Genomic DNA, 27,608 nt, shown 5'->3' with positions numbered 1-27,608 from the left:
CACAAACTTAGCTTTTAACCCCTTTAATTCTGCCCTATCATGTGTGATGTTCCATACCGATAAACAATCTGATAGATATCACCACTAGATGTGTATTTAACTTAAATATATACTTAGAATTTTTTTATCGTTAACATAGTGCTCTCATTATACCTCTATTTATATACAGTGTTTATGTAGATACATATAAAGAACGGGTTCAAGTCCCGCATGGACTTGAACCCACGACCTCCGGCGTTCCGTGCCATACAAGATTTTATGACGATACGTCACTCGAACGGTTAGCTCAGTTGGTTAGAGCACCGGCACGGAGAACGCCGGAGGTCGTGGGTTCAAGTCCCGCATCGTTTTAAAAATTTTGTTTTTCAAATTTTATTTGTGTATTAATGCTAGAAGTGAGGGTTATCACTTTAAAAACGTTACAAATTGGTTATGATATTACTATATATTATATTATGATATAATGTTATTGAAATGATTGGTAAAATGGTAAGGTATGGCTGTAAATAAAGATTGAGAAAAGTGTCACAATTAGTTTCTTGCCACTTCTTATTTGTGTTTGATGTTTAATTATAAACATTCATATTTTTTTAACCTTAATGGATATATTTTTTTTTTTTTTGATTTTATTTTGAATCCCATGTTGAGTCAGTGAGTAGTCGTTGACTTATTAAGTTTAAAAAGTCCGATTCATATTTCGTGGAACTGTTGCCTGAATAAGTGAGTGGCAGCGCACTGTACTCATTGTGTTGTATCGTATTGTCTCAACACAACAATGGCCATCCGCGACACACTACCGACCTCATTACCATTACCTGACGGGGCATGAGCCCGTCCTCCATCCTCCACCAGCTGGGCTCATGGCCACCACACCAGCACGTGCCGGGTTCGCAAAATCGAATATTGAATCGTTTCATATTATTTTGGATGCAGCACCTTACTAACTAATTTGTTATATATATTACAGCCATTGAAAAATACTCTTTTTGATTGAGAAGAGTGCCCTTAGAGTTTCTTGTATGTTCTTCTCACGTGCTCTACTTTTTCCGAACATATGGTAGATTCAGTACTTTAATATAAATATTAATAGTGACGATTCAAAAGACGCTTATTGTAAGCCTAACTGAATAAAGTTTATTTAACTCTGACATTGCGCTGCAATTGTCTATTTATTTTTTGTTGATGGGATGTGTATGTGTATGACACGTACCTACCACAAACGGTTGTAAAATAGTGTATCCAAGAGTCAAGTCAGCGTGCAAGCCACATGTTATAGATAGCTTAATTAAAGGGTTATTCCTAATTTTATTGGAGTAATATTAGTATTCAATCGACGTTTAGTGAGTGATTTATTATCCTATTTTGAATGGAAGTGTCCAGCACAGGTGGTAGGGGTAGTAGTAGAGGCGGTACCTTGCTTGACGGAGACGTATTTGTCGTTGAGCGCGGCCACGAAGGCGGCCTGCGGCAGGCTGTCCTCCAACGAGAACAGCTCGTCGCGAGTGACGGCCGTGGCGCGGGTCTTGAGCACGGCCTTGGAGCCGATGGGCGCCAGATACGCCCCGGACGCGTCGCGCAGCGCCAGCGCGCCCGCGTGGTACTCCGCGCTGAACAAGCACGCGCTCGAGCAGGCCTCCAGGAGCTTCAGGGATGAGTGATTGACATAATATTATTGATTTGGAATGTAAATAATGATCAAACTGGTAGGTCAACTTGCCGTCACACTTATATGTGTTTAAAAATGAAAAATCAAGTTATTAAGTCGGAAATAGAAATTGCAAATGAATTTGATAAATTCTTCTCCGAAATCGCAATTATCACAACCAAAGCTCTTCACCAAAAGCAGCACAGGATATGGTTGAATAACATGTATCAGTATGTTCTACTGATTTGAAATTTAAGTATGTTAAAGGTACGTATACCATAGGTATGAACCTATGTCATTCGACTAATATTGTAAAAAACATACTTGACATTATAGTACCTGAATTAGCAATATATAACGAATGCATAGTGAGGGTATGTTCCCTGACTTCATGATACACATCAAAGTTATACAAAGTTTGAGACGAAATAATCTTCACTTAAACAGTAAAAAACAAAGTGTTTACGTCATTAATTTTAATTACACCAAACACAGGAGCTTGTAGCCAGTACGCTCTTATCACAGTAAATGAAAAGCTCCTGCGGGGATTCATATTATATTGCCCAACTAGCAGATAGACTCAGCTCTGCTACATACGCCAGTAGCATTAGTGAGTACACGAATGGTGCGACCGCTAAGTATACTAACTTCAGTTATTTTCACAGCATCATGACGTACGGTATTTTGCTGTGTGGGGGGGACATTGATATAGTGTTTGCTCTGGCAAAGAGTTAAAGAAATTTTTTAATCAATATTACTGTTCATTATTATTTAATATACGTTCACAAAAATCGTCACCTTTTTGCTGTAATTAATCGTGATTTTCATTATTATAACACTAGAAATAAGGGATATAAGCATACTGGGAGTTACTTGCGCCGCTTTTTCCTCTCACAGCGCAATTTGTTTCCAAAGCGGTAGTAGTGTTAAGTGACATCAAAAAGAATTCTAAAGGAATCGATTTTGAGAAATGCCTTTTATTTCAAAAGGGTCAAGATCAATTGTATTTTGCCCGACTACAGATCCGCGTTCGTACATATTTTGAATAGTGCTTGTTTTATAAGCAGGTTAAACTGTATTAGTAAGCTTGCTACAAAGTGCACGGCCACATTGTTTGCGTACAGCACGCACGGTGCGTGTGCGTCCCATATTATATGATACGACACTTCTGACACAGACGAGTTAATTATATTGTCTAATGAACATTATAATTGATTTCTACTTATGTTGTAACTATCGCTCGGCGTGATTGAATAGATCAAACTAAAGATAAATGTTAACTAAATGTAATAGGCGGGTGGTGGCCGCTGCTCTAGCGTGCAAGATAAAATTAAATCGTTTTTCTAATCGTGATGTTTATTGAGAAATTGGATTAATAAAAAAATAACCTTTAAGAGTTGAATAATCTATTAACTTATAATAATCTATTAACTTATAAATATAGTTTTTATAGAATTAACGATGATAAATAAAGAATGCAGCGATGACAATAGTGATGTTTTGTAAGTTTTAATACGAAACAAAATAAGTAACTGCCAGAGTACCAGAAGATTTAATCAATATAATTTTATATACTTAGGTACATCATTTTAACAGAAATTAATTAATGACGCAGTCAGATTCATGTTTATATTGGAAGGTAAAGCAAGAGGGCTGGAGGGCTAGAGGTTTTACCTTCCCGGCGGCACTGAGGTACTTGTTGTTGCAGGTGTGCAGCGCGTACTTGCCGCCCTCGTCCGCTCGGAACTCCAGGGTGAACAGAGTGTCCTCGCCCCAGGGCACGTTGGCGTCCACGTGGATCTCGTCCTGGGCCTCCGACAGGTGCGCGAACCGCTTGCGACCGATGGAGCGCAGGTTGACCTGCCGCCAAGATACACTCACTTATATACCGCACATAGTACGAACATTTGAAGGATTGATGAATGAACTGACATTAAATATGTGGCCGATTTGTACATTCTCATACTGATGCAGGTCTCGCTCATCTACAACGTCCACAAATTGGTGTCGTGATAGCTCTTTCTCTTTCCCATATTTCCTAAACATGAAAAGTAATTGTATTGTGTTCGGATGCTTGTTGTGTTGTACGGTGTTGTACCTGCGGCCTGGCTGCCAGGTGCACGTGCCACAGCTCCGCGTCGCCGGGCACCTTGGCCGTGCAGGTCAGCTTGTCGGAGCTGGAGCCCAGGAAGTACCCGCGCTCCACGTTGCGCAGCGCCCAGCGCCCGCTACCGTCGTCTGACACGCTGCAACCACAATACACATCACCTGTCACGACATGGAGGACACGCCACCCAGGACACTAATACCACTACGGTACTGGTGGACGTGCAACAAGCGGTAAAATATATAACTTTGACTGTTATAAGTGATATTTGAATTTGTGCCTGCCGCACCGACAGATCAGGTATCGGTGGCGTGCTGATGTGTGGCGCATCAATCACAACAACCAGTCACTGCAACTTTCCTCCATCTGTTTTGTACTTCCTGTTACCATCACACGCTACGTTATTGACAATTAATACTGACGACGCAGACCAAACAACGGTACAGAGAGAAAACGTTATAAATAACTAACATTTATCATTCCAAGAATATAATATTATCTACTACTAAATCTGTGCTGCATTCAATTAATAATATTTGCGAGACGGACTCGCGGTCGGTTCCGTACAATCGTATAAGTATTTAAGAATTATGTTACAAACACTTTTGATAAAGAAACTGTGTTTTATGAAATCTCGGCCTTCAATTAGATACTCATTTGTTCTATAAAATAATAGTTTGTTATTCTGGGATTAAATATACCTACAATGGGTTTGGTTTGGTATAAATTAAATTTGTATAAGAAGAAAAAAATATTAACTTCGATCAAAATGACCACTCAATTTCTACAACTATTCAATTTTATAAAAGTGAGCGACCAATATTACTCAAACGTTTTTTACAAACTTGCGTAAGTTATAAAAAAGTGATTAATCATAAAAAAAAACTCGAAAGAGTAATGAGTGCATTGAGGTGTTATTCGAGCAATTATTATCACATAAAATAGTTTAGTATCAATATAAAAAGATAAAACCGTCCAGGCACCACAATGTGCGCCTGTTCACGAGTATGACGCATGGTACATCGCCGTCTAGCCCGTGGTCCTAAATTACTCTGGGAGCCCTGAGTTGCTAGACTTAGCCTAGCTCGAAATAGTGCGACGTGGACTCAAGAGGACTGGAATAGAGTATTATTCTCGGACGACGCCAGAATATCTGAAGAGCGAAGGCAAGGGGAACGTTTCGGAGAAGTTTGCTTTGAAGAAATAACCCCTTATGGTGGGGAGGAGGCTCAGTTATGTTTTGGGCAGCGATTAATGTATTGGACCGTACGGAGTTACTCTTCATAGAAAACGGCACTTTGAATGCACACCGGTATCAGAAGTTCTAATTCCTTACCTTCACTATGGACGCGTATATTCAAGAGGTAGGGATTTGTCGTTTGGATTGGCTAGCTCGAAGTCAGGACCTAAATCCCATAGAGCACATTTGGGATGTTTTAAAACGAAGAGTTACATCGGTGCAGCCCGCTCCGCACAACATCAGGGAGCTTAGGAATGTAATTGCTGTGCAGTGGGAGCGTATTACACAAGAAACAATTAAGAAATAGCATCGATAGCATGCCCCGACGAATAATACAAGCTGTCATTTTAGTAGGTTTTAGATGCACGTTTTGTTTGCAGAAGTGTGTTTTTTATGTAACTGCTCAGTTTATTGTGACTATGTCACGATATGTATTAGAATATCAAAGTTTCTCAGTATGATCATGAACGACGTATATGGAGTGTAATAACAAAATAAAATTCAAATTATTATATGGAAAATAGATTAAGAAACTATTTATATAATGTCTTCAGAACGATCATCTACCATCCATTCAGAAGATACCTCAGAGCTGATGCAAGTGTGAAGTGGCGCCTCGCGGTAGTAAAAAATGAATGATAACTTCGTTAACAAGAGTTTGACGGAGGAGTGCTGAGCGTCACGAGGGCCCTCGATCACGTCGGCACCCTCTCCACGACCCTTTATTTACTTTACACGTTCATTAAGATCCTCCTCATCTCATCACGGGAGTCAACGACATTGGACAGAATTAACAAAACAAAACTAATTGCCAACACATTCTTAGATATTCAGATTATTTTCTATTATTAATATTTATGGCAACGCTGATTAACTTTGGACTTAAAATATATGAATCAGAATCTGGTTCACAGCTGCACACATCAGCACACAGTTACTAGGGGGTCTAGTTTTAACGCTATTTTGGCAAACAAAGCATTTAAAGATCGTGTTACCGTCAGTATTTTTTTTCTGTGCTATCACCACTTTTATATAAATATATTCTACTCAATCACTGTTGTGATTTTTATTTATCTTAATACTAGCTGACCAGACGTTGTTCTGTATATAATGAATAAAATAATGTTTTTATATGAATTTGGCAATAATATATCATAACATCAAAAATTACTTCGTAAAATATGCACCCTGCTGTCGTAATGAAATTGTTTCACAGCAGAACTGTCAAACCGTGCGTCAATAAATTCTCTCATAGAAATTATGTATGGACACATCAAAGGAAAAACAAATTTGTTGTTTTTATTTGATTTAGCAGCATTATCCTATTTATTCACCTTTTAAACCTTCTCTGGACTTCCACAAATAATTCAAGACCTAAATTTGCCAAATTGGTCCAGCCGTTCTCGAGTTTTAGCGAGACTAACGAACAGCAATTCATTTTTATATATAAAGATTATGTATTTAAATTTATTTTTTCAACTGACTCGTGTTATTAAGAAATAGACGTTGAGTATTTTGTAGATTGTAATGAAAATACTTTGTAAAACAACGAAGCTATATAAATGTTGAATTAAAAGATTGACAATGAGTTTCTTGCCATAAAAGCTCATCCAAAGCGGTGGTAAGAAGTAATACATATCTTATAATTGTTGATATTCGTAAGTGTCATTTCTTTGACCTAAATGAACAAAATTATATTGATTTGATTTAAAACGCACACTGAATTATTTTTTGTGAAAATGTAAAAATAACTGATTCAACATTTAACTATTCAAATAGAGAATTGTATTATACAATTAGTGTTGTTTTGTTGAGGAGCCGATATAAACACAATTCCGATTCAGTAGGTTATTGTTTATATGACGGTTGTCAGTTCCGGCTGTCTGTTTGTAAACGCACGTGAGAGACGCTGTATGTTTACACAACACGAGGCAGCTGTCCCAGACAGTGGACAACAAGCCGGACCATGTTCGAGTACCAACGAATTGATCACGCAGGATACAGGGTGACAACGAGAACTTTCCTGATGTGAACAATTCGTAGCAAATAGGTTACACCAAGGAGACACACTATCGCCGCAATTGAAAAAAAAAACATGAAATTTAGGTTGCAATACCAATATTGATATGAGCTTCAAAGTTCAGGTTTAGAATTTCTCCTTTTGCAGTAAAAATACATTTAAATAACAATGTATTAATAACCTTTGCTTGATATGATTCAATACTCAGGGTCGCATAATTGGTTTTATTTACGCACAGATTTATGTTATATATAAAATTCTCGTGTCACAATGTTCGTTCCCGTACTCCTCTGAAACGGCTTGACCGATTCTCATGAAATTTTGTGAGCATATTGAGTAGGTCTGAGAATCGGCCAACATCTATTTTTCATACCCCTAAATATTAAGGGTGGTTCACACGAAATGTTTTTGTTAATTTTTTTGACATTTTTTTTTAAATTTGTTTGATTATGAGTCAGCATTAAAAAAATACATACAACTTCAAATTTTCACCCATCTACGATCAACAGTTACTTTTGTATCGCGATTTTAATATCGGCAATACAACGTTTGCTGGGTCAGCTAGTTTAATTATATATCAATTGCTTACATGTTACTTAATTACTAAAAAATAATTAAAGCACTAAATAATCAAAAGCTCTTCGAAAATCATAACAATTTAGAGGAACGAACATACAAAAATGCTTTCCTCAAAGTATTATTAATAGAAAAGTTTTTCCAAAAGTAAGTTTTTTAAAGAATTTATGAATTTTATAATATATAATTTTTCGGCTTTTAAGTATTCTGGTAATTTATTATAAATTTGATTGATGGGTTGAATGCCAAATATACATATAAGTGCAACAGTAGTCCTTGCCAAGTTACAAACGCTTTGCATCGATTCGATTGTCTTTCTACAATCGTCATCGATTCGGAGTAGGCTATTGTAGAAATCGCTAACTTGGTAGCCAAGTTGACACAACTGAGTCAATCGCTTGTTCTCCAATATTTTTAGAAAACATCTATAGTCATTCATATTTTATTATAATATATAACTCGCGGGCGCGGTCGCGAGCGTCGTACACCACCGGCACGGAGCTAGATAATAATGAGTTGGATGAAGTCAACACAATCAGAAGCAGTGTCCCGTGAGTCAGTGTGAGCTGGCGTCAGTGCGGCCGGGGGTGGTGGCGGTGATGGCGACCACCGGAAGATGACGACCTCCTCACTGGGCGGATGTGCACACCGACGTGACCGAGTTACGATATTATGTTTCAAACAGTGTTGCAAACTGCTCAAAAGTATAATGACACTGTCGACCAAATACTGTAATTGTTTATAAGTGGGTTTTAATAATTAACGAAACTTGTCATTTTTCGAAACAGTTTTAAATGCAACGGATTTCAATATTTAAAGTTTATACCAAACTTTTATAATGAGATCTAGTAAGTCATTCAGGTTTGGCACATTCTTGCTTTTTGGACAAATTTTGGATGTGAAACTCAAGTTTGTTCTAGATTCAAAAAGTGTAATGTGAATGTATTGTATATACATATAAGTTGTCACTGATACAGCCATACATACACATACAGCCGGCCAGTCCTCGTGTACGAACCTGATCTGGAACTTGCTGCCCGGCTCCTTGTCGTCCGCCTCGCAGGTCACGTTCCCGAAGGTGTCCACCGCCAGGTACTTGTCCAGGTGGGAGCGCAGGTAGATCATGCCTGCACATCACAAACAAGCACCACTTAAACTATACACTCGTGCCATATCATATGTCAACTCATAAGGCAACGACTAACGTACATTAGATAATACAAACTACCAATATAGTAGTGTATAAATGATCTGACAGGCCGATAAAATCTGTTGTTTTATATTTAAAATACTAAGGAGCTAAAACCAAGCGTGGCCGACTGTTGTTCTGTATGGAAGAGGAGGACAAACGAGCGTACGGGTCACCTGATGTTAAGTGATCACCGCGGCCCAAATTCTCTAGCGACGCCAGAGGAATCACAGGAGCATGGACTTTCTACGAGTTGTAAATCAAAATGAGTTACAGTAACAATAGGTTCTTTGTTTCCATTAGAGATGTTCTTCTCTGCCGCACGTTAGTATATTGTAAGTCCGTGGTATATACCACATAAACAATCAAACTCTGTCATATTAGTTGGTCCTTACCAGGTGAGACGGTAACAAAGTTATAATAAGTTTTATAACATTTTTTTTTAATTGTAACCATATCAAATTAACGATTTGGTTCCCGACAGGGAGCGTACGTTGGACCTCTCAAACCTGATATTTTATTTTTAATTTAATAATAAGTAAATCATACAGACGAATACATACCGCGCGTGTTCAATAACATTCACAACAACATCATCTACTATATCAAATTCTGTTTTCTGTTTGTAGTTAAACTCCTTCGAAACGGCTTGACCGATTCTCATGAAATTTTGAGTGCATATTAGGTAGGTCTGAGATACGCACAACATCTATATTTCATCCCCCTAAATGTTAAGGGTGGTCTACGGCGTTAATTTTTTTGACAATTTTTTTAATTTGTTTGATTATCAGTCAGCATTAAAAAATACATACAACTTCAAGTTTTCACCCATCTACGATCAACAGTTACTTTTGTATCACGATTTTAATATCGGCAATACAACGTTTGCTGAGTCAGCTAGTATAATATACATAATATACGTAATTCGTGAAGAACATCTTTCATTTGATTATCTCGCAGCATTATAGCAGCTCGTACATCAATTAGTTATATATTTCTTGTATTTAAAAGATACAGCCCTCAGATAGACAGACGGGCTTAAGTCTTAGTAATTAGTATTAGTTAGTGCTGATAAGGTCCCGAGGGTACGGAGACCTATTAGGAAGAGACAGAGAGAGAGTATCGAGCGGCGTGTGCCTGGTACTGTAGAGCAGTTCCCACGGCACCGGCGTGGGAACCAGCCGCTACGGTATTGTGTCATTGAGTCACCTGACTCACCGACATACTCCGCGCTGCCACTGACAGACTAACTACTATCTGTGAACATTGAACAGAACTGAACTGAGGACCGTGGTGACCGGCCCGTGAAGCACTGGCGACTTACCCGGAAACTAAACATACAACAACTAATCTATAGAATAAGCTGCCTTTCGCTGGCTTTCCAGGACGTTTCGACATGGGTACCAAAGGGTACCAGGTACGTCCTACGTAAAAAGAGGCGGGACTGCCTAAGTCAAAATTGAAATATACTTTAGTATGAAACGTGCAGTGAGATTTTTTTCTTTTTATGACAAGTAAGGGACGAGACGAACAAGACGTTCTGATGGTAATTGATAAGCCCTACCCATTACAACGCAGTGCCGCTCAGGATTCTTAAAAAATCCAAAATTCTGAGCGGCACTACAATTGCGCTCGTCTCCTTGAGGCATAAAATGTTAAGTCTCATTTGCCCAGTAACTTCACTAGCTACGGCGCCCTTCAGTCCGGACCACAGTAATGTTTACACATTACTGTTTCACGGCAGAAATAGGCGCCGTTGTGATACCCATAGTCTAGCCTCCTAGGAGCCTCCCTAGTGATTTGACATAAGTTTAAAATAGTAGTAATTACAGTATGGCGATTGGCGACGAAGAATAATCCGGCTATGTTTGAAATCTAACAGTTGCTTAAAACGTAGTGGATTACGGCTATCTCCGTTTTTTACAAGATTATAGCTGTCAATCTGTCAATGAATGCACGTTTCATACAATCGAATGAATCTCTTTTTAACCGACTTCAAAAAAGAGGAGGTTATCAATTCGATCGGTATTTTTTTTATGTATGTACACCGATAACTCTGAGATTTATGATCCAATTTACGTAATTCTTCTTTTATTTGATGCGAAATAGATGCCATTTGGTCCCAATTTTACATAGTTTGGCCCAGTAGTTTTCATTTTATGAACATTTATATGAAAATTTTCATCTACCTGGATGACATAATTGTTTTCTGTGTATGGCTTTTTGGAGTTTTCATTCAGGTTGATTATATATTATTATTAACTGACACTAAAACGTAAAAAATAAAAAAAACTATGTTTAAAAAAACCGACTTAAAAAACTGAAAAGTATAAAATAACTAAAAAAATTATTTAATGCACCTCTCATGCAAACAGTCAGTGCCAAGCTAAATGTAATAAAGGTACCTACACTCGCCACGCACGACTTTGAGCGGGATAGCTTCGTCTAGAACAAAACAATCCAAGCGGACAGACACGCGTGCCCTGACAACCTTAATAATTACACTAAGTAAGCTGTTTATAATATTAAGTTTTATTTTGTTTAGGGCTTGGCACTGACTTAAAACCTATCAATAATAGTATTTTATACTTTTTAGTTTTTGAAGTCGGTTTTTTAAACGTAGTTTTTTTTTATTTCTTAGATAGTTTCGCTAACCTGATGGGTACTTTCAAAAAAGCGCGTTAGACTAATAGGCTGGAAACGCTCCTGTGATTCCTCTGGTGTTGCAAGAGAATGGGGACTCACCCATAAAAGACAAACTCATGTCTTTAGCATTACTTGGAATAACTAATGATAATAGCAATTATAAAAAATATCGACTTCAAACGTGCACATTACCCTTATACTCTAAAACAAAAAGTAGCTATAAAGTAAAAAATTCATTTTCACTACAGTTACATTTAGAAGTTGGTACCAGATTAAACATAAAAATTATGACATTTAATACTTATATTATATACCTAATCACACCTAACACAGTGTCAATACGAAATATATTTTCCTTGGCTAATTGTAAAATATATTTAGTAAATAATATTTTTTTAAAAATCAGTATTTTTATACTATTATTTTTATTTAACGATTTTCAGTTGTCAACAGTAATTGATTAAGGATTTGTACGTTGTCCGTGTATGTGTCATACGACCATAATAAAGGTAAATCACACGAAAAGAATACAAGTAAATGTAACGTCAAATGTTAATATTATTATATGTCAATTTTTTCTGTAGTGTAGGTAGTTTTATATTAAAATTTTATAGATTGCTGAATTTCTCCTAAAAATGTATATAAAAGTCACATAAGTTAACGTGTGTCATAAATTTAATAATATCGAAGCAACGAATAAAAAATATCGATCGAAAAAGTCCTGCGCTAAGCCTGCGTGAGTAGAGAAGATGTTCTACTTACTCGGGGCCGCGCGCTACAAGTACTTTGCCATTATAATGTTAAAGGAATTAATAAGAAAGTAGTTTTCATGACTATATGTACATGTTTGATCGCTGGACGCGGCACAATTGTAGAGAAAAATAAGACATCTCCTCTCCTCTCCCGTTTGGTGGATACCGGGCCTTGCTGAAATAGTTGGCAGCACGGCTGAATGTTGGAACTAATGGTATATTGGAATTCTGGTATCTTCCTTCCTTCTAATCAAAATCGCTAAAAATGTTATGTAGGTCAGGACAGATTCATTTTGTCACGCTAGATGCAGCAGCATTTTCGTTGCTTATATTTAGCGTCCACGCGGACGACATCGCGGACAACAGATAGTATTATTACAAAGTGTGCTTCATATACTTAATAGAAGCGTTTACAATGTGTTCCAATGCCTGCCGTCTCAAAGTTTTCTTAATTTCATACCTACATTGACAATACGAACTCCGATTGCATGTTCCAGCGTCAGATTGTGAAAATTGACAATCCTCTGACATAATGGTCATAACGAAATGCTTACCACGCTTGGCTGATGCTAGTAGTAATGACATTAGATACAAAGTAAGACGATGACAGGAAGGAGCTTCAGATGGAGGATGAGCTACTTTTCGAGCCCAATGGTCATCATCAGACAGTACTTATGGTTTCGAAGTTACATTGAACATTATTCTGTAATGGTTCGTACAGTTCAGTACTATTTATTACAAGTTATCGACACTCCAACCCTCTGAGGCGGAGGTCCCCATGGCCCCCGCATGCGGGGCGGGAGGGTGTGTGTATCGATCTGCGGCGGCCGGCAGGTGAGGCAGACCTTGGCAGTGAGGGTGCGACCCTCGTATACACCCGAGTACACTCAAATTCTAGTAATAGCAATTTCACTTTTCAACTTCGTTACAAACGTTTCAAATTAAACTTAATTTCAAAAGGTTTGTTTAGTTGGTTCCTTCCAAGGAAACAGATACATAATTAAAAAGAAAGTTTAATTTACAAATTATCGTATGGAATATCCCTCGTTCGATTTCCTAGCTGTGTGTAGATACACAACGCCGACATCCGCTGTGTCTGAAGTAAACTAAAAGGCTTGGACATAATGAAGGGCCTTGATCGCTCTCCAAACTTCCCCCCCACGTCGTCCCCTTACTTTGATCAAATGTATTACAGCTTCTTCCTCACTGGCCGTGAACACTGGTCATCCTCGAGGCATAACAAGTCTGGTGTTAACCTGGTTATAATTATAGTTTCTAGAAAATTGTGTCTTATGTAGGTACCTCCATAACACTATTAAGAATATATCGACATGCGACAATTAAAATATTTTCTTAATATTTTTACCGTATATAATATATTTAGGATCTAGGTTATAAATAGATCAGATAGAAACCAATTAGGTATATGTGTTGAGTTCCTTCCCCTACCCCTAAATAGAAGTGAACTGAAAATTGTTTTGAGCGTGAAAGTGAAGCTGTTTCGTACTTTCAAGAAGTTATAATCGTGAGTGACTTTGAGTTAGATATCACGAACTAACAACGATCAACCAAACCAATAATTATTTTGGGTGAAATTTGGTGGAATTAATTGATATGATAAAACATCTTATATATAAGTCTACTATAATTATAAGTAAGTTAGATCCTTTACACCCACCTCTTGATATTCAAATGGATAAAACAATAGCATAATTATAGAAAAAGAAGCCAAGAACCAAATTTAATTTTTTAAAGCTCATTAAAATGTAATAATGTCTAGTCTCATAGAAGTTAAGTGGAGTTAAAACAATTGTGTAGCTAAATGCGTAAATGAGATGGAAAATTTACTTCATACAAAAATTAACACAGTCGTAAATGATAATGTGTCCATTCACATTATCAACAATTCAAATAATTATCCGGCTTGGTGTCACAGAACAACAATTAAACTACTTAAAGAAAAAGAAATTATAAGAAAAGAAGCACACATTTAAAAATCATAGAGAAAATTTTTATGAATATGAATTATTACTCAGATAACAAAATAATTTATAATAATTACTACAATAATAAACCCTTCTGTGGTGTCCCAAGGAGTCTTGTTAAATCAACCCTTGTTACATCATGTTCGCAAGAGTGCATTAAGCTCTGGAGCAACACTCCGGGCTCAACCCATTGCAAAACCCTAATCCAAGCCTTCAACAAAAAGGCTGCGAATGAGGCACTAGGGCTAAGTAGAGAAAACTTACGCATATTAACCAGGACATTAACGGGGCACTGCAGATTAAACAAACACCTCTCAATCTTAGGTCTCAGAGATTGCAGAGCGTGTAGATTCTGTAATAGTGCAGAAGCCCCGCTACACATTCTCTCTGAATGTGGTCCTTTAATGCGTAAACGTAGCATCTCTTTGGGAAGTCCAATTCTTCAGCCATTTGAGATACGTCAGCTCACTGCAAAAGACATAATAAGATTCATGAAAAGAATCAATGTTTGAAGTGAGCTATAGTTAACAGTGGCTATCACAATAGATCACATTGGTCGCAGTGTAACAGGGCTGAAATGAACTGGATCAAATTCACTTTACAAACCATAACATTAACGGAGAAAAATATAATATCTAATAATGTAAATACTACGTACTAAACCTTTTCGCTACACATTTTAACTCAGTTTACTAAGCCTCCACTGTTTCATTTTCTCATCGTACCAATATAATAAGCCATTCATATAACAAGTCACTTAATTTCTTCGAATTTACAAATAGAAAGGTTCTAAAATAACACAATGCTTAAACATTTAATAAATGTTCTTGGCCGGTGATATAGCATCAGTATTTATTAAAATGTGTGCTTTGGATCTTTCTTATTAACTTGTATTAATTTTCAATAAATCTCTCGTAACAAACAAGTACATTCCCAGAAGAATGGCAAAAGCTTGTTTTTATTAATAAATAGGATGAGATTAACAATGTCAAATAATACATGTATGACCTCATGTTATATGCACGGAATAAACAGATCTTGATATCGTTTAGTCACGCAACATTTTCACATGACATCGGAATGGAATTTGGTGCAGACAAATGTGCGACCATACATGTACTGAGTACTCATAGGTAGGGTTGTATATAGCGAACATTTATAACTCTCAGAATGGTTATTTCTCAAATCACTTAGTGAGACTGAAACCTACACATACATTGGTTTAGTTGGACTATTACATAGTGACATTAAACGGCAGGTGACGGTACGATCTCTAGCCCATTAACCAAGGTAGAAACAAAATACGTACACTTTTGGCATACTAAAGTGGACTCAAACCGAGCTTGACGCGCTAGATGGAAAGGTCCGTAAAGTACTTGTATATGTACCTACGACACACAGAATGCACCATGCACGTACATCTTTGATGATCGGTTGCTCTCGTCTTGGTAATGGAGGATTTTTGAACAGACAACATCTAGCCAGGATTATACAATAAAAACTTGCTCTTCGATACGATCTTGTGTCTTTGGAAGACCCATATGATAAGTATGCACCGTAACCAGTTCTGGAAAATGGCCGCGCCAAGCTTCACTCAGACCGAACCATCATCACGGACAGAACTATTGTGTTGGTAGATCGGTTAGCCCTTAGAGCGTCGTAAATTTATTGTTAGATATCACCGTTGTGTGTGATAAACCTTGTGAGAGCTGAGATAGATAAATAATCAATGTACTGAAGTCTCTGGGGATCACATGGGGGATGTTGATTCAACAATCATTGTACAATGTTTCTTGCAAAAAAAATAATTTCATTTTTAAAAGTTCAGAAGAAAATTTAACTTATTATACTCATGTCCCAGAATCACTTTAGTTGAAAAGTTTGAACCAGCTTCCATTAATAAAAGTAAAGTCTAATGTTGTGATAAACCTAGCTCATGTTAGATAATTTTTGGGAAATTCCCCAGGTTAGCTGGTGAAGTAATGCGTTCGGAGCTTCACCAGATAACCGTGCTGACTACATTGGAAAATGGCTAGCATATCGGCTCATATACCTAAAAATTAATAGACGGGATTAAAAACTCAGAGCATTGTTAGACAGACATTTGCCTCTATTTGAACAGCTTCGATGATGAAGTATGCCTTTATAGTACGACTTTAATGCATAAAATGAGCTTGGATGGTCGAACCTTCATCGCTCTTCTACCAACGGCTAACACATGGCCACCTTCTGCCGAAATAAGACACAGATGTCCACTTTAAAATCGCAACTCAATTATATGTTGCAAACAAAAAATACATTGATGCAGACAAATGGAGCCAGCTTAATTATAATTTGTTAATTGGACAAGTTTGTTGGAAGCAAAAAGCATGTGGACACAGCACGCCCGACACCACCAACTTGCGACAAATATTTTAAATACAATGTGCATTCTTAAATGTAATGTCGCGTGTGTTGGACCGCAAGTGAAACAATGCAGATTCTGTGACATCATTTGGTCCGCTGTTGTTAGTGCAGCTGATCGCTATATTAGTACAGGGCACGCCACAGGGCCACAGGGCACGCAAACCGATAAGCCGCTCTCTATTGCTTTATGATTCAAATGTTACTTTACTCACTTTACAAAGAAGGATATAACACGTCATTGTAATAACGACGATTTGAGACATCTTAAATCTTTCTATGTGAATATATTTTTTTTATTTTTAAGGATTATTTATTCTACCAATCCTGAATTTATAAACTTTCACATATAGGAATGTTTATAATTTAGCGAATTGACTGTGATAATAATAATGTTAACACCAGGAACATACATAAACTTATTTAGTTTTAATGCTCAATGCTCTTTTTACTGTTTTAATGCTCTTTTACGCCTGAAATACAGGTTTACCTAGTTCATGAAACTTGTATTATTATTTTTATTTTGTATTTTAATAATCTCTTAATAAATAAATTTAAATTTAATATAATGCATACTACTCGGTTTAGTCGAGTTAGTAAGTCTTTTGTTGGGCAATGTGTGTGCTTTGAAAACATGCGCCAAGAAAATGTACAAAAGAAAAGTATTACGAAAATACCACAGACTAGGAATGGAGCGACCGCCCCGAGGCTATTTATTAATAAAGTCTGAGGTATACATTTTCGAATGGAAGGTTGTTTTGAGTAAAAATTCTAATACTACTATTTGAATAAAAATATTTCAATTCGAATCCTGCGCAACATCCGAGAGTGGACTGGCATTGCGATTACGGCAGAACTATTTCGAAGGACAAAAAATTAAAACTATAAAGCTGACCACTAACCTTCGCTAGTCGGAGAGGCACGCGAAGAAGAAGACCAAAGTTTAGAGTGAATTTATTTCTCTGTATACTCACTGTCATTGGCGTTGCCCGCGGCGGGCTCCAGCGTCCAGATCTGCTTCTTCTTCAGGCTGTTGCCGTTGGCGTTGATCTTGAAGCCGAAGGTCTCTGCGGTGAGGTAGCGGTAGCGAGCGTTGATGAGCCCGATGGTCCACCAGCCCCGCTGCTGGTTCTGCGTGATGATGTCGCCGGCCGCGACGCTGTCGCCGTTGCTGTGACCGTTCACGCCGTTCATGTTGGCTGCTGGAACAATGATGGACAGGCCACGTGAGAACAGATTGAAAATAGGGTGCTTCTGGTGTTGCACGAGAATATAAGAGGTGATGATTTAAAAAAACGGGTTAGAAGGAATGAAAGAGGCACAAAGCGCAAGAAGTATAAATATAGAGTAATGAATTTACTCAAAGGTCGGAGAAGAGTAACATTGGATCACGGAAAGTAGGGGGAGTTAAAGAGCAGTGCTATTTTTGCGTTTTGCCCAGACAAACATACAGATAAAAATTCTGAAACTTATTGTCCAAGACAATTTCATATTATTTATAATACAGCAAAAAGTATTCTTTTAAAGAAATCGATTTACTATGTTACCATTTAATAATATGTATAGGTTTATGAAGTAAACGAAGATTGAGGTTAAGAATTTACTTAATGATAAAGTTCAGTGGAGAGAAAGACTATTCTTGTTAATATTATTGAAGTGAGTGTGAGAACTGGTGTGTGTGGCCGCGTGTCGCACGCCTGTAAATGGATTGCACTACATATTACGTGGCAGCCAATATACGACATTAACATGTAGGTACCACTTTACGACTCTGTTACGCACGGCCCAATACTTAATATAATTCATCTGAATCTGAAAAAATCTGAATATTCACATTTGCTGGGTACGCCTTGCCGAATAACTTTTTTAAGAGTTCCCGAGGGAGCGCGAAAATAATTAACGTGAAGTAACACGCAACAGCTGTTTATAGAAAATAATCCTAATTGAAGCCAATCAACAAGCCCGAAATTATTTGTACTTAGTGCACTACTGCGCTCACCTTAGAAACAATGAAATCAAACTGAACGCGGTTCTTAGACAAGTGTCCCGGAACACTTAGTTGTTTCATCGCAATCTGTTCTCAAAAGTGACGCAGGCAGAGTAGGGGTCACCCACTAGTGTATCATAATATATTAGGCAACAGCATGGTGGTTGTCTCATAATGTTATTAACTAGAAGGCCAATTGGTATTTTCAGCTAGAAATCGGTCCATTAATATTGATTTACTGGGAGAGGCCTACAATAGATCCAAGAGCAGTCCACTGATGAAGCCCCTCCTTCGTTGGATCAGATAAAGTCATTGTTATCTCAAGGTTTATAGGACCGGCCGCACTTCAACTTTTGTACTCGTAAGTCAATAATTAAATTATATAATTAATATAATAGATAGGACTAATACTGTGTGAGAGTGTGGTGTCGTGGGACACCGGATAGTAACACAGTTCCTTATTATAAAAATATTAATTTTACTAGGCAGTTTCCACTGAATTACACTGTCTAAAATAGGCACGCAAGGAGTTATACTTTGGCATAGCAAAATAAATCTTTAAAATTATTTATTCGTCGTGCTATTCTACGTTTGTAGAAAGAACAATATTGTAAAAATCGTGAAATAAATTACTGAATATTAACGAATACGGCTGTATTGGCTTGAACCCTTTGCCTGTCCTAATAATGGACGAAGAAACCAAAAAAATTTATTAATGACGCAAACGACAAAAAATTTCTGAAAACTTTTATTTTTAGATGTCTAATAATAGTTAAATAAGTTTATCTTCAATAACATGTAAAAGGTACTGTAAACGTCATTATATTTTGCTTTTATGTCAATGTAATTTGCAGATATAAACTTATTTAAATATGATTTAAATATTCGTTTATTATATTTTGTTTTGATTTGGCCTTGTTACGAATGCACTAAATAAATAAAATAATCATTCAATGTAATTTGTCAGAAATGTGTCAAATGTCAATAATTGTTTCATTTATATATAAATAATAATCAGCAAGATATTGTCGCGTAGCAACGCTTCGACGTACACGAAGAGAGTTACGTTACGTCTCCCCCGCATCGTCCCTTAAGGAACTTCGTTCCAAAAAATTACGTCAATTGATTCACTCTGCACCTCAAAACATATCATTTTCCCATATCTTATCGTAGTCCAACCAAAGAACATTAACTTGAAGTGAGTTGTCACTACTCACAATTTTATTATGGCTGTGCCTACGGTTAAAAAGTAACGAGATATCTAGGTGACTTAAGTAAACTTTACATGTTGCTAAAGCGTATTTCAGACATCAAATAAATCTGATACTTAAATACCTAGATAATAACTTTAATATTATATAATTAGTGTCTGCATCATGGTTCCACTGAGAAATCTGATTGAATGTCTCGTAAAAATCCAAATTGAAGTCATGACGATAATACAACAACAATACGATTTCGTCGCTGAAGAAAACAAAAGATATGACCCGTATTCCTTGGCTCGTCCCTGCCGGTGACCCTAGCTCCGAAATATCATTATAACAGGCTTATTTACTATAGTAAATAGAAGTAGGCTGAGAGAGGGAACCCTCAATGTTTCAGAGAGTCGTGAACCGTTACAGCGTTACGGGCCGCTGTAATTGAGTTCCCGTCAACAGCACTGCTATCTGTATCTGGGTCACCTACATATGCACTAGAAAGGTAAGTGCTTCGCCAATGATCACTTACATAATATAATATAAATATAATATATATTATCGCCAATATAATGCCTAATTAAATGATATGCATGCTGGCTTTGTAAATTAATCTAATAGTATGAATAGAACGGAATCGTAATTAATATATTAGACTAGCATATAGAAGACTAGCTGACCCGACAGACGTTGTACTGAACATAAAACATAAAATACTGTTTTGTTTTTTATGTATTTGTCAATTATTTTTCATTACATCAAGAACTATTTCGTGCCGTATGCTCCTTGTTGTTGTAATGAAATTGTTTCACAGCAGAACTGTCCAACCTCGCGTCAATAGATTCTCTCACAGAAAATATGTCCATACAAAACAAATATTGGAAATAAAAATAATTATGGGTCCCAAATCGAAATAAAAACTATGCTATCTCTCAAGTTGGTCCTAACTGCACTCGATGAAGTAATCCACATTTAAATCCGTTCATTAGTTTAGGAGTCCATCGAGGACAAACAACGTGTAACGTAATTTATATATATTAAGATTGTTACTATGTATTACCTACTTAAGTGGTTATTTTCTTTTTTAAGTAATAATTCTTCTGATTTTGGAAGTATGGTAGACTATAACTGATACTGCACCAGTCCAAGGGCGGCCGGCGGTGCGCACTTCTATCAACTGCTCCTTCTACCTTGTTCATTTTTCCCCTCAAATAAAATAATTGAAATGTCTTCAGGTACCATAATACGAAACTGAAAACTTCAAGAAAACCTAAGAAATTTATAATATTAAATATTATAAACCATCAGAGTTATTTTATAAATTAAATAAGCATATGGTAAGCTATCTTCAAGTAATATATTTCGGTATACATTCAGATTCAGAGCCACCATATGGTCGTAAGTTAACATCTCAAGCGTAACATATGTTAGCTCAGACGCGCCGTGCGGTGGTCGCACCTCGTACCTCCTCCCCCCCGACTCCCCGCTGACTCCCCGCTGACTGCTGAACCGTACATCTTCTTAGTAAGTAATTTATTGATTTAAACAAGGCACCGCGATCGCACACATGAAAGACTCGATAGTGGGTTCAACGTTCAAATAATAATAACATTACATCCGACGATCGATATTTCAATATGTCAGAGTAACTCTGAGGTAATCTCAAACTCAGTGCCGCTACTTTTGCTTTCAGAAGAATTCAAAATCTTACTGATACTGACACAGCGAGATTGATTTATTTCAGTTATTTACATAACATTATGTCATATGGAATTCTGCTATGGGGGAAAGCAGCTGATATCGACACAATATTTGTTTTGCAAGAAAGGGCAATAAGAGTAGCGCAATCTACAATCTGAATTCTACAGAATCCCATAGATATCACTTTAAACAAATAACAATTCTCACAATAGCATGCCAATTCATTTATAATATAATGACTACATTCAAAACAAAGATTTAAGAGAAGACAAGACAGAACAAGAAATAGAAATAAAATAGCTTTTCCAAAAACGAGACTCTGAAAAATACAAAACACATTTGTATGACTCATTGTACAGTTCTTTAATAAAATTCCAATTAATATTTATTACTGTCAAATCACTCCTGCTAAATTCAAAATAATTACAAATAAATCGCCTAATCCAAAAAGCCTACTATTCGATTAAAGAATATAAAGACTATAGATGATAAAGAAGTATGGAAAATAGATGGTCCTGGTCCACCTAATAATATAATAATAATTGTATTATTTTGGTTCATATAGAAATATACGACGCTCTCTCGAGTGTCTCATGCGGTCATGCCGCCGCCCGCCATGCAAGCTAGATGGCTAACAGGACAAACAATGCAAATTGTTGTCCTGTATGTCAAGAGACAAACTACTCAATATACTATTATATAAACTACCTGAAGGCCCAATAATGCGTGACCAAGTTCTTGCGCCCGTTCTCAGCAGGTCTGAGGCGTTCATATCAGAATAGGTGGCAGTCTTTGATTTCCAATAAGTGATTTCATATCCCATCTTGAATAAAAATATATGAATAGTGATTTGGCAATGTGTCCGTTGAAATACTAATTCGAAGTGTAGCTGACCGTTTACGACTTGTCAATCAAAAATGGTTACTTTCCTTTTTTATATCTTGTATCTCTTGTTTTGTTCGTCAATATGTTCTCTCCCAGTGAGGTCGTGTCACGTCAACGTCTGCGGACTGCGACATGAGAGCGTGCGTCACAGACCGCCACTTGATAGCCACCTATTAATAGTTCGTTATCAGCCGAACGCGGACACTGCACCGTTACGACTCAATCACAACAAAACACAGCTTCTTTTTACATCAATTCAATTTTAATAACAAGTAACAAGTAATTGTTAATAACAAGAACACACGTATGGTAAAGTTTCCAAACAAGTAGGGATGAATACTTACATTTTATAGTGACGAAATGTTTTATTCAAAATTGATTTTGAATTTAAGTACTAAAAGTAGAAATCTACTATTATTTAGGAGAATAATGCCAGTGAGTGCAGTAACGACATTTGTTTATCGCGGGCCTAAAACATGCTTTATTTTTATAATTCAAAGAATGTGATCTGTAAAGGCTGGTGACGTGCTAGTCACCTTCGACCGGACCGCCAGTTGCCAGTGCTCACTGTATCTCCTGATGTGTATGTTTGTATGTAGACAAGACCAAGTTGAACGGACTCCTATTCGCAATCTTAGCATGAGTCAGCAGTCTCCGTTATCAGTTCTGGCCTCTTTTCCATTGACCGTTATGATGTCAATGATTGAGACTTCGTAGCGGTTGAGAACGAATAGAAACAAACATATTTTATTACGGAATCTGATAGTATTACTATAGAATTCGGGTGCAGATGTTCAATAAAAGGATGTACCGAACATTATAGGTATAACAATAGATACCAACAAATTGATATTTTCTTTCATAAGTACGGTAGGTTTGTATCTGAGATCAGGAAATGTGTCTAACTCGTTCCCTGATTGCAGCTGCAACCCTTACTTTTATCTATAACTTTAGTGTTGTATGCGAACCTAGTTGTACCCGATCGAGTAATTAATCTAGCAATTATGAATCTACACGTTTGTGAAAACTTTGCTGGCTTATTGTATTTCTAAATTAAGGCTAAAACTACGTATAATATATAGCTGTTCGTTTTCCAAAAAAAAAAAAAAATATACAGATACAGGTATTTAAAACCAGGAAGGAAATCTCTGAAGAGACAAGATTGACATAACAGGGGAGCCCAAAACAAGCTAAAAGTTGACGTGGGAGGCAACTAGGGATTTTCGGGGTGTGAGTGACACTGTCAATGTCGTCCTATAACGACAGCACGAAGAGGCCAGTAGTCTGGACTGGATCCGTCCCACTGTCGCATAGAAAGGTGGCGTGATCGGCTCACTGGTCGCATTCTGGGGAGGGCCTGTGTTATGGAGGGCCGGTCGGTTATCAAAACGGGTGTACACGCGCAAGGGGCAGCGGCTATCACATCAGGTGACCCCTACGTCCGATTGTCCTCCTCCTCCATAAATAATAACTGCGGTGTCTCGTGAGTTATGGTTGTGTGCGTGTGTCATATTTGCGAAGCGCTGCACTTGTGTCGAGTACTACACAAGACAATACGTAGTGAGAGCGAGGCGGCCGCGCCGGGGAGCGATAGTGGGATCGGTTCTCGACGAGTACCGTTACACGGGTCATCGACCGGAATTCGTCTTAGAGCGCTGTTAGCTGTTAGTGCCGCGCCCCGCACCCCGCACCCCGCGACTCTCGCACCATACCACATCACTGATCAATACTCAACCTCGTACTAACATTTCAATTATAACTATCCGGTAATACTAGAGACTCGCTGTTTTGAAGTTCATAAACTAGTCGAACTAAATTAACTTCCGCCTTATATTAATTCCATGTTGCAAAGTTTTTAATATTATAATAGTAATAATTTCACAGTCAAAATGCTTCTGTAGATACCTGCACAACGTGCTATGAAGGATATATTATGCCTCACAGTCAATGTAAAATTCTATACCTCGGTTATGAATAGGGCGATAGCCGTATTCTGCACTACATAAATTGTATTCTAGTTTGCTTGACGGTCTTCTAGCAATACTTAAACTATAACTGCCTTAATTATTATATCTTACTTCGACTATTAATTATGTCTAATAAATACAAATAGTACTTAATTCAACTCTGCCACTAGACTGAGTTACGTAAATAAACAAGAGTAGTAACTAATATTAATAGCAGTAACCCGACCTGGTTCCATTGCAAATCGCTAGATACTCTATTCTACAAAACTAGGCACAGAAATGGTCCTAGAATAGACTCTTATCGCTTGCGGTACCCCTACTATTGAGAGGAACCCCAAGAGATCTCTTGCCGTTCTTATCGAGCTTTAGAATTTTGTATATAATTTAAATGTGGAATGAACAACCGACAGCGAGCAGTTCTATTAGTTTCCTGACCAGTGATGTTCATGAAACACACTCAAAACCCTTCGTTATAATATCATCGCTTCGGTATCTGAGTGGTCCGTGTTACTCCATATACATATAAATATACGTCAAACAAAATACGCACGACTTACGACGAAACAACCACCCGTAGTATTATCACACACTAGTATTAGTTACTCTGTATTATACTTTATGATTTATTAATATTCTGTTATTGAATGTTAACTAATGCTATTGATAATCTGAACACGAGTGTGCCAGCCCTGTTTGTTGTGACATTCTATATCGAGCTCTGACCAATCCGCAGACTTTCTTTCCCGTCTTGTCTTTTGCTTTGCTCGTTTTGTCTCGGTGTCTCGGGCACTGCTTTGTTGTTTCAAACATTCGATGTACACTTGCTCACAACTAAAACTTCATTTAAATTAAATGAAACGTATTATTCACTCAAAACTCAGTTTCGTATTATTGTATAGGTACCTACATATATAATATTACGAAAGATTAAGATACTAAAAAGGAAAAATAGGCAATCAAAAAAACAATACAAAAAGAGTCTATAGAAAGAGAAAATCAAAATTGAAAACTGGAAGCTATGAACATGAACTAATAATATGAACTAATCGGCAGGCGCAAAATTAATTATCAATAATACAAGACCAGGATGAATTGGATGAAACTGGCTTTTTCTAAATTTGTAGTTAGCGAATAGCAACTAACTATCTTCCACCAGATTATCTCAAAATTTGGCAATCTTAGTAAACACTGAACTATAATAATTAACCCTGTTCGGATTGTAAGTGAATCGGTCATTTTGTATTTCTAATAAGAATTTAAATAATAACGGCCCGATTAAAAGTCACTTAATGTATCGTGGGACTCAGATAAAATCGGAACAAGGAGCAACATAATAAAAACAATAAATCAGTGAGTCATGTAGCAGATCTGGCTGAACGCGCGGCGCAAGCTGCACGCGATCGAGATTAAAAAATAAAAAGTCAACGTCCTCTGTGGTGCGCGCGCAACGCCCGTGGCCTTGACACTGACACTGACAGTCCATGTTGGCGGTTGCGTGCTCTATTTGGACTTCCGAGTTTAAATTGATTCCAAATAAGTGGATGGAATTGTGGTATTTTAATGTGCTTAAATGGGCATAAATACTTTATTCATCTATGGTTAACGCCATGTTCAGTAAATTGAGATTCAGATTAATACAGTTACCATTTATTTTATTAAATGCTGAACTATGTTTCGGTTAAAAGTTAAATACAATGATATAACGTCATTAACTGAAATAAATAGTATTGACTGCATGCACTTGCATTAAAAAGTGAGTCAAGGAGCTGTTGTTTGTACACAAGCAATTCATATCGAATTACTGTGATTAGAGAGAGCTTCAACATGATGTAGGGCTGCCACTACATAGATACTAATAATTAACATTTCACCTCCCTGAATGTATGAATATTTTCTTATATACCAGTGATTTCTCTCGTAAATCTTATATTATCTACTACAGCTGTTGATAAGTCCGCTCAATTGCAAGATATACATTTTGAAATTGACTTGAGATATCGCTCTTTCAAATCTAAACAAATTGTTGTTTGTGGTTCGGTGCAGTTATGGTAAGTTAGAGTACGCGCTTTTAAGCTTTAAATATAATTGCGTGATTACTGTGACAGCCCTAGCACTTAATCCTGATGAAAGGAATGCAGGCCGCATTAAAATAGACATGATTGTATGAAGTACTTTGATACGCAGGGCTGCTAACGAGCAGAGAGGGACTGAGCAGTGACATGACATGGCACTTGGTTGACAACGAGATAGATTGTTGGCGACATGTCTATTATCGTGCTACTTGTTTACATGAACAATGACTTGATTGTTAATCAAATTCAAATATTTTTATTCAAAATAGGATCACTTATTGAATGTCAAAAACTACCACCCATTTCAAAAAGTATGCCTGACACCTGAGAAGAAGAGGCGCAACAAACTCAGCGGGCCTCTTTTTTTTTCATAAAAAATATGATTAAAAAGTAATATCGTACAAAGATACTTATTAGTTAATAGCCTGAGAGTGGTCGCTCCATTCCCAATATTTGGTATCTTTAAGAAAGTCTAGTAAACTTTACCACACAAACGTTTTTTAACAATTCTTTTGAATTTCGTTATACATTTTTTTTGAACATTTTATGGGTTCTTACTGTAAAAGCATATACATCGCACCACTTTACTTACTAACTTGACTTAGCCGACAAGTAGGCATTATAAGTGTATGTCTTTTCCTGGTGTTAACATAATGGTTATAACAGTTTCTAGCAAATTCACTGATGTGCCTATGTACATGCATAACATTATCAAGAATATATTGACAAGCAACAGTAAAGATGTTTATTTCTTTAAATTTTGCTCTCAATGATTCTTTAGAAACTAGGTTATAAATAACGCGAATAGCCCACTTCTGCGGCACAAATATTGCATTAATATCGGCAGCGCTGCCCCACAGCAATATACCATAGGACATAATACTATGGAAGTAACTAAAGTATACAAGTCGCGCCGTATCTATGTCAATTAATTGTCTAATATTTTTAACCGCGTAAAAAAAAAAGGCATAAAAAGGCATTTATTTTCTCAAAATTGATTCCTTTAGAATTCTTTTTGATGTCATTTCTTATACTAATAGATACTACTACCGCTTCGGAAACAAATGGCGCTCTGAGAGAGAAGAAGCGGCGCAAGAAACTCTCCCAGCATTCTTTTTTTTGCGCTCTTTTCAATAAAAATATACAATATTGTACAGTCGCTATAAAATAATCACAATCTAGACCCAGGCTGTCCTATCATTTAGATATTCAGCAGTGGAGTAATAGGATTTACGAC

At 37.0% G+C, this 27,608-nt stretch overlaps 1 protein-coding gene across 2 annotated transcripts in view; it reads right to left on the bottom strand.

The window, feature by feature from the left end:
* The window catches only part of LOC126969630 (protein singed), a 46,627-nt gene that overhangs the window by 6,354 nt on the left and 12,665 nt on the right, over positions 1–27,608 (bottom strand). Inside the window, exons 2-6 of one of the 2 annotated variants that reach the window (XM_050815188.1) lie at positions 17,538–17,765; positions 8,607–8,715; positions 3,744–3,891; positions 3,320–3,505; positions 1,414–1,642 (exon numbers count right to left, since the gene is read on the bottom strand). In XM_050815188.1, coding sequence (XP_050671145.1) covers positions 1,414–1,642; positions 3,320–3,505; positions 3,744–3,891; positions 8,607–8,715; positions 17,538–17,757 — 892 coding nt within the window. In that variant the 5' untranslated portion in view covers positions 17,758–17,765. The remainder of the gene's footprint in view (positions 1–1,413; positions 1,643–3,319; positions 3,506–3,743; positions 3,892–8,606; positions 8,716–17,537; positions 17,766–27,608) is intronic. The other variant, XM_050815189.1, reaches the window with a different exon arrangement.

This window comes from Leptidea sinapis, chromosome 18 (genome assembly GCF_905404315.1).
Source record: "Leptidea sinapis chromosome 18, ilLepSina1.1, whole genome shotgun sequence".
Lineage (NCBI taxonomy): Eukaryota > Metazoa > Arthropoda > Insecta > Lepidoptera > Pieridae > Leptidea > Leptidea sinapis.
This window is presented reverse-complemented; position numbering and strand designations above follow the sequence as displayed.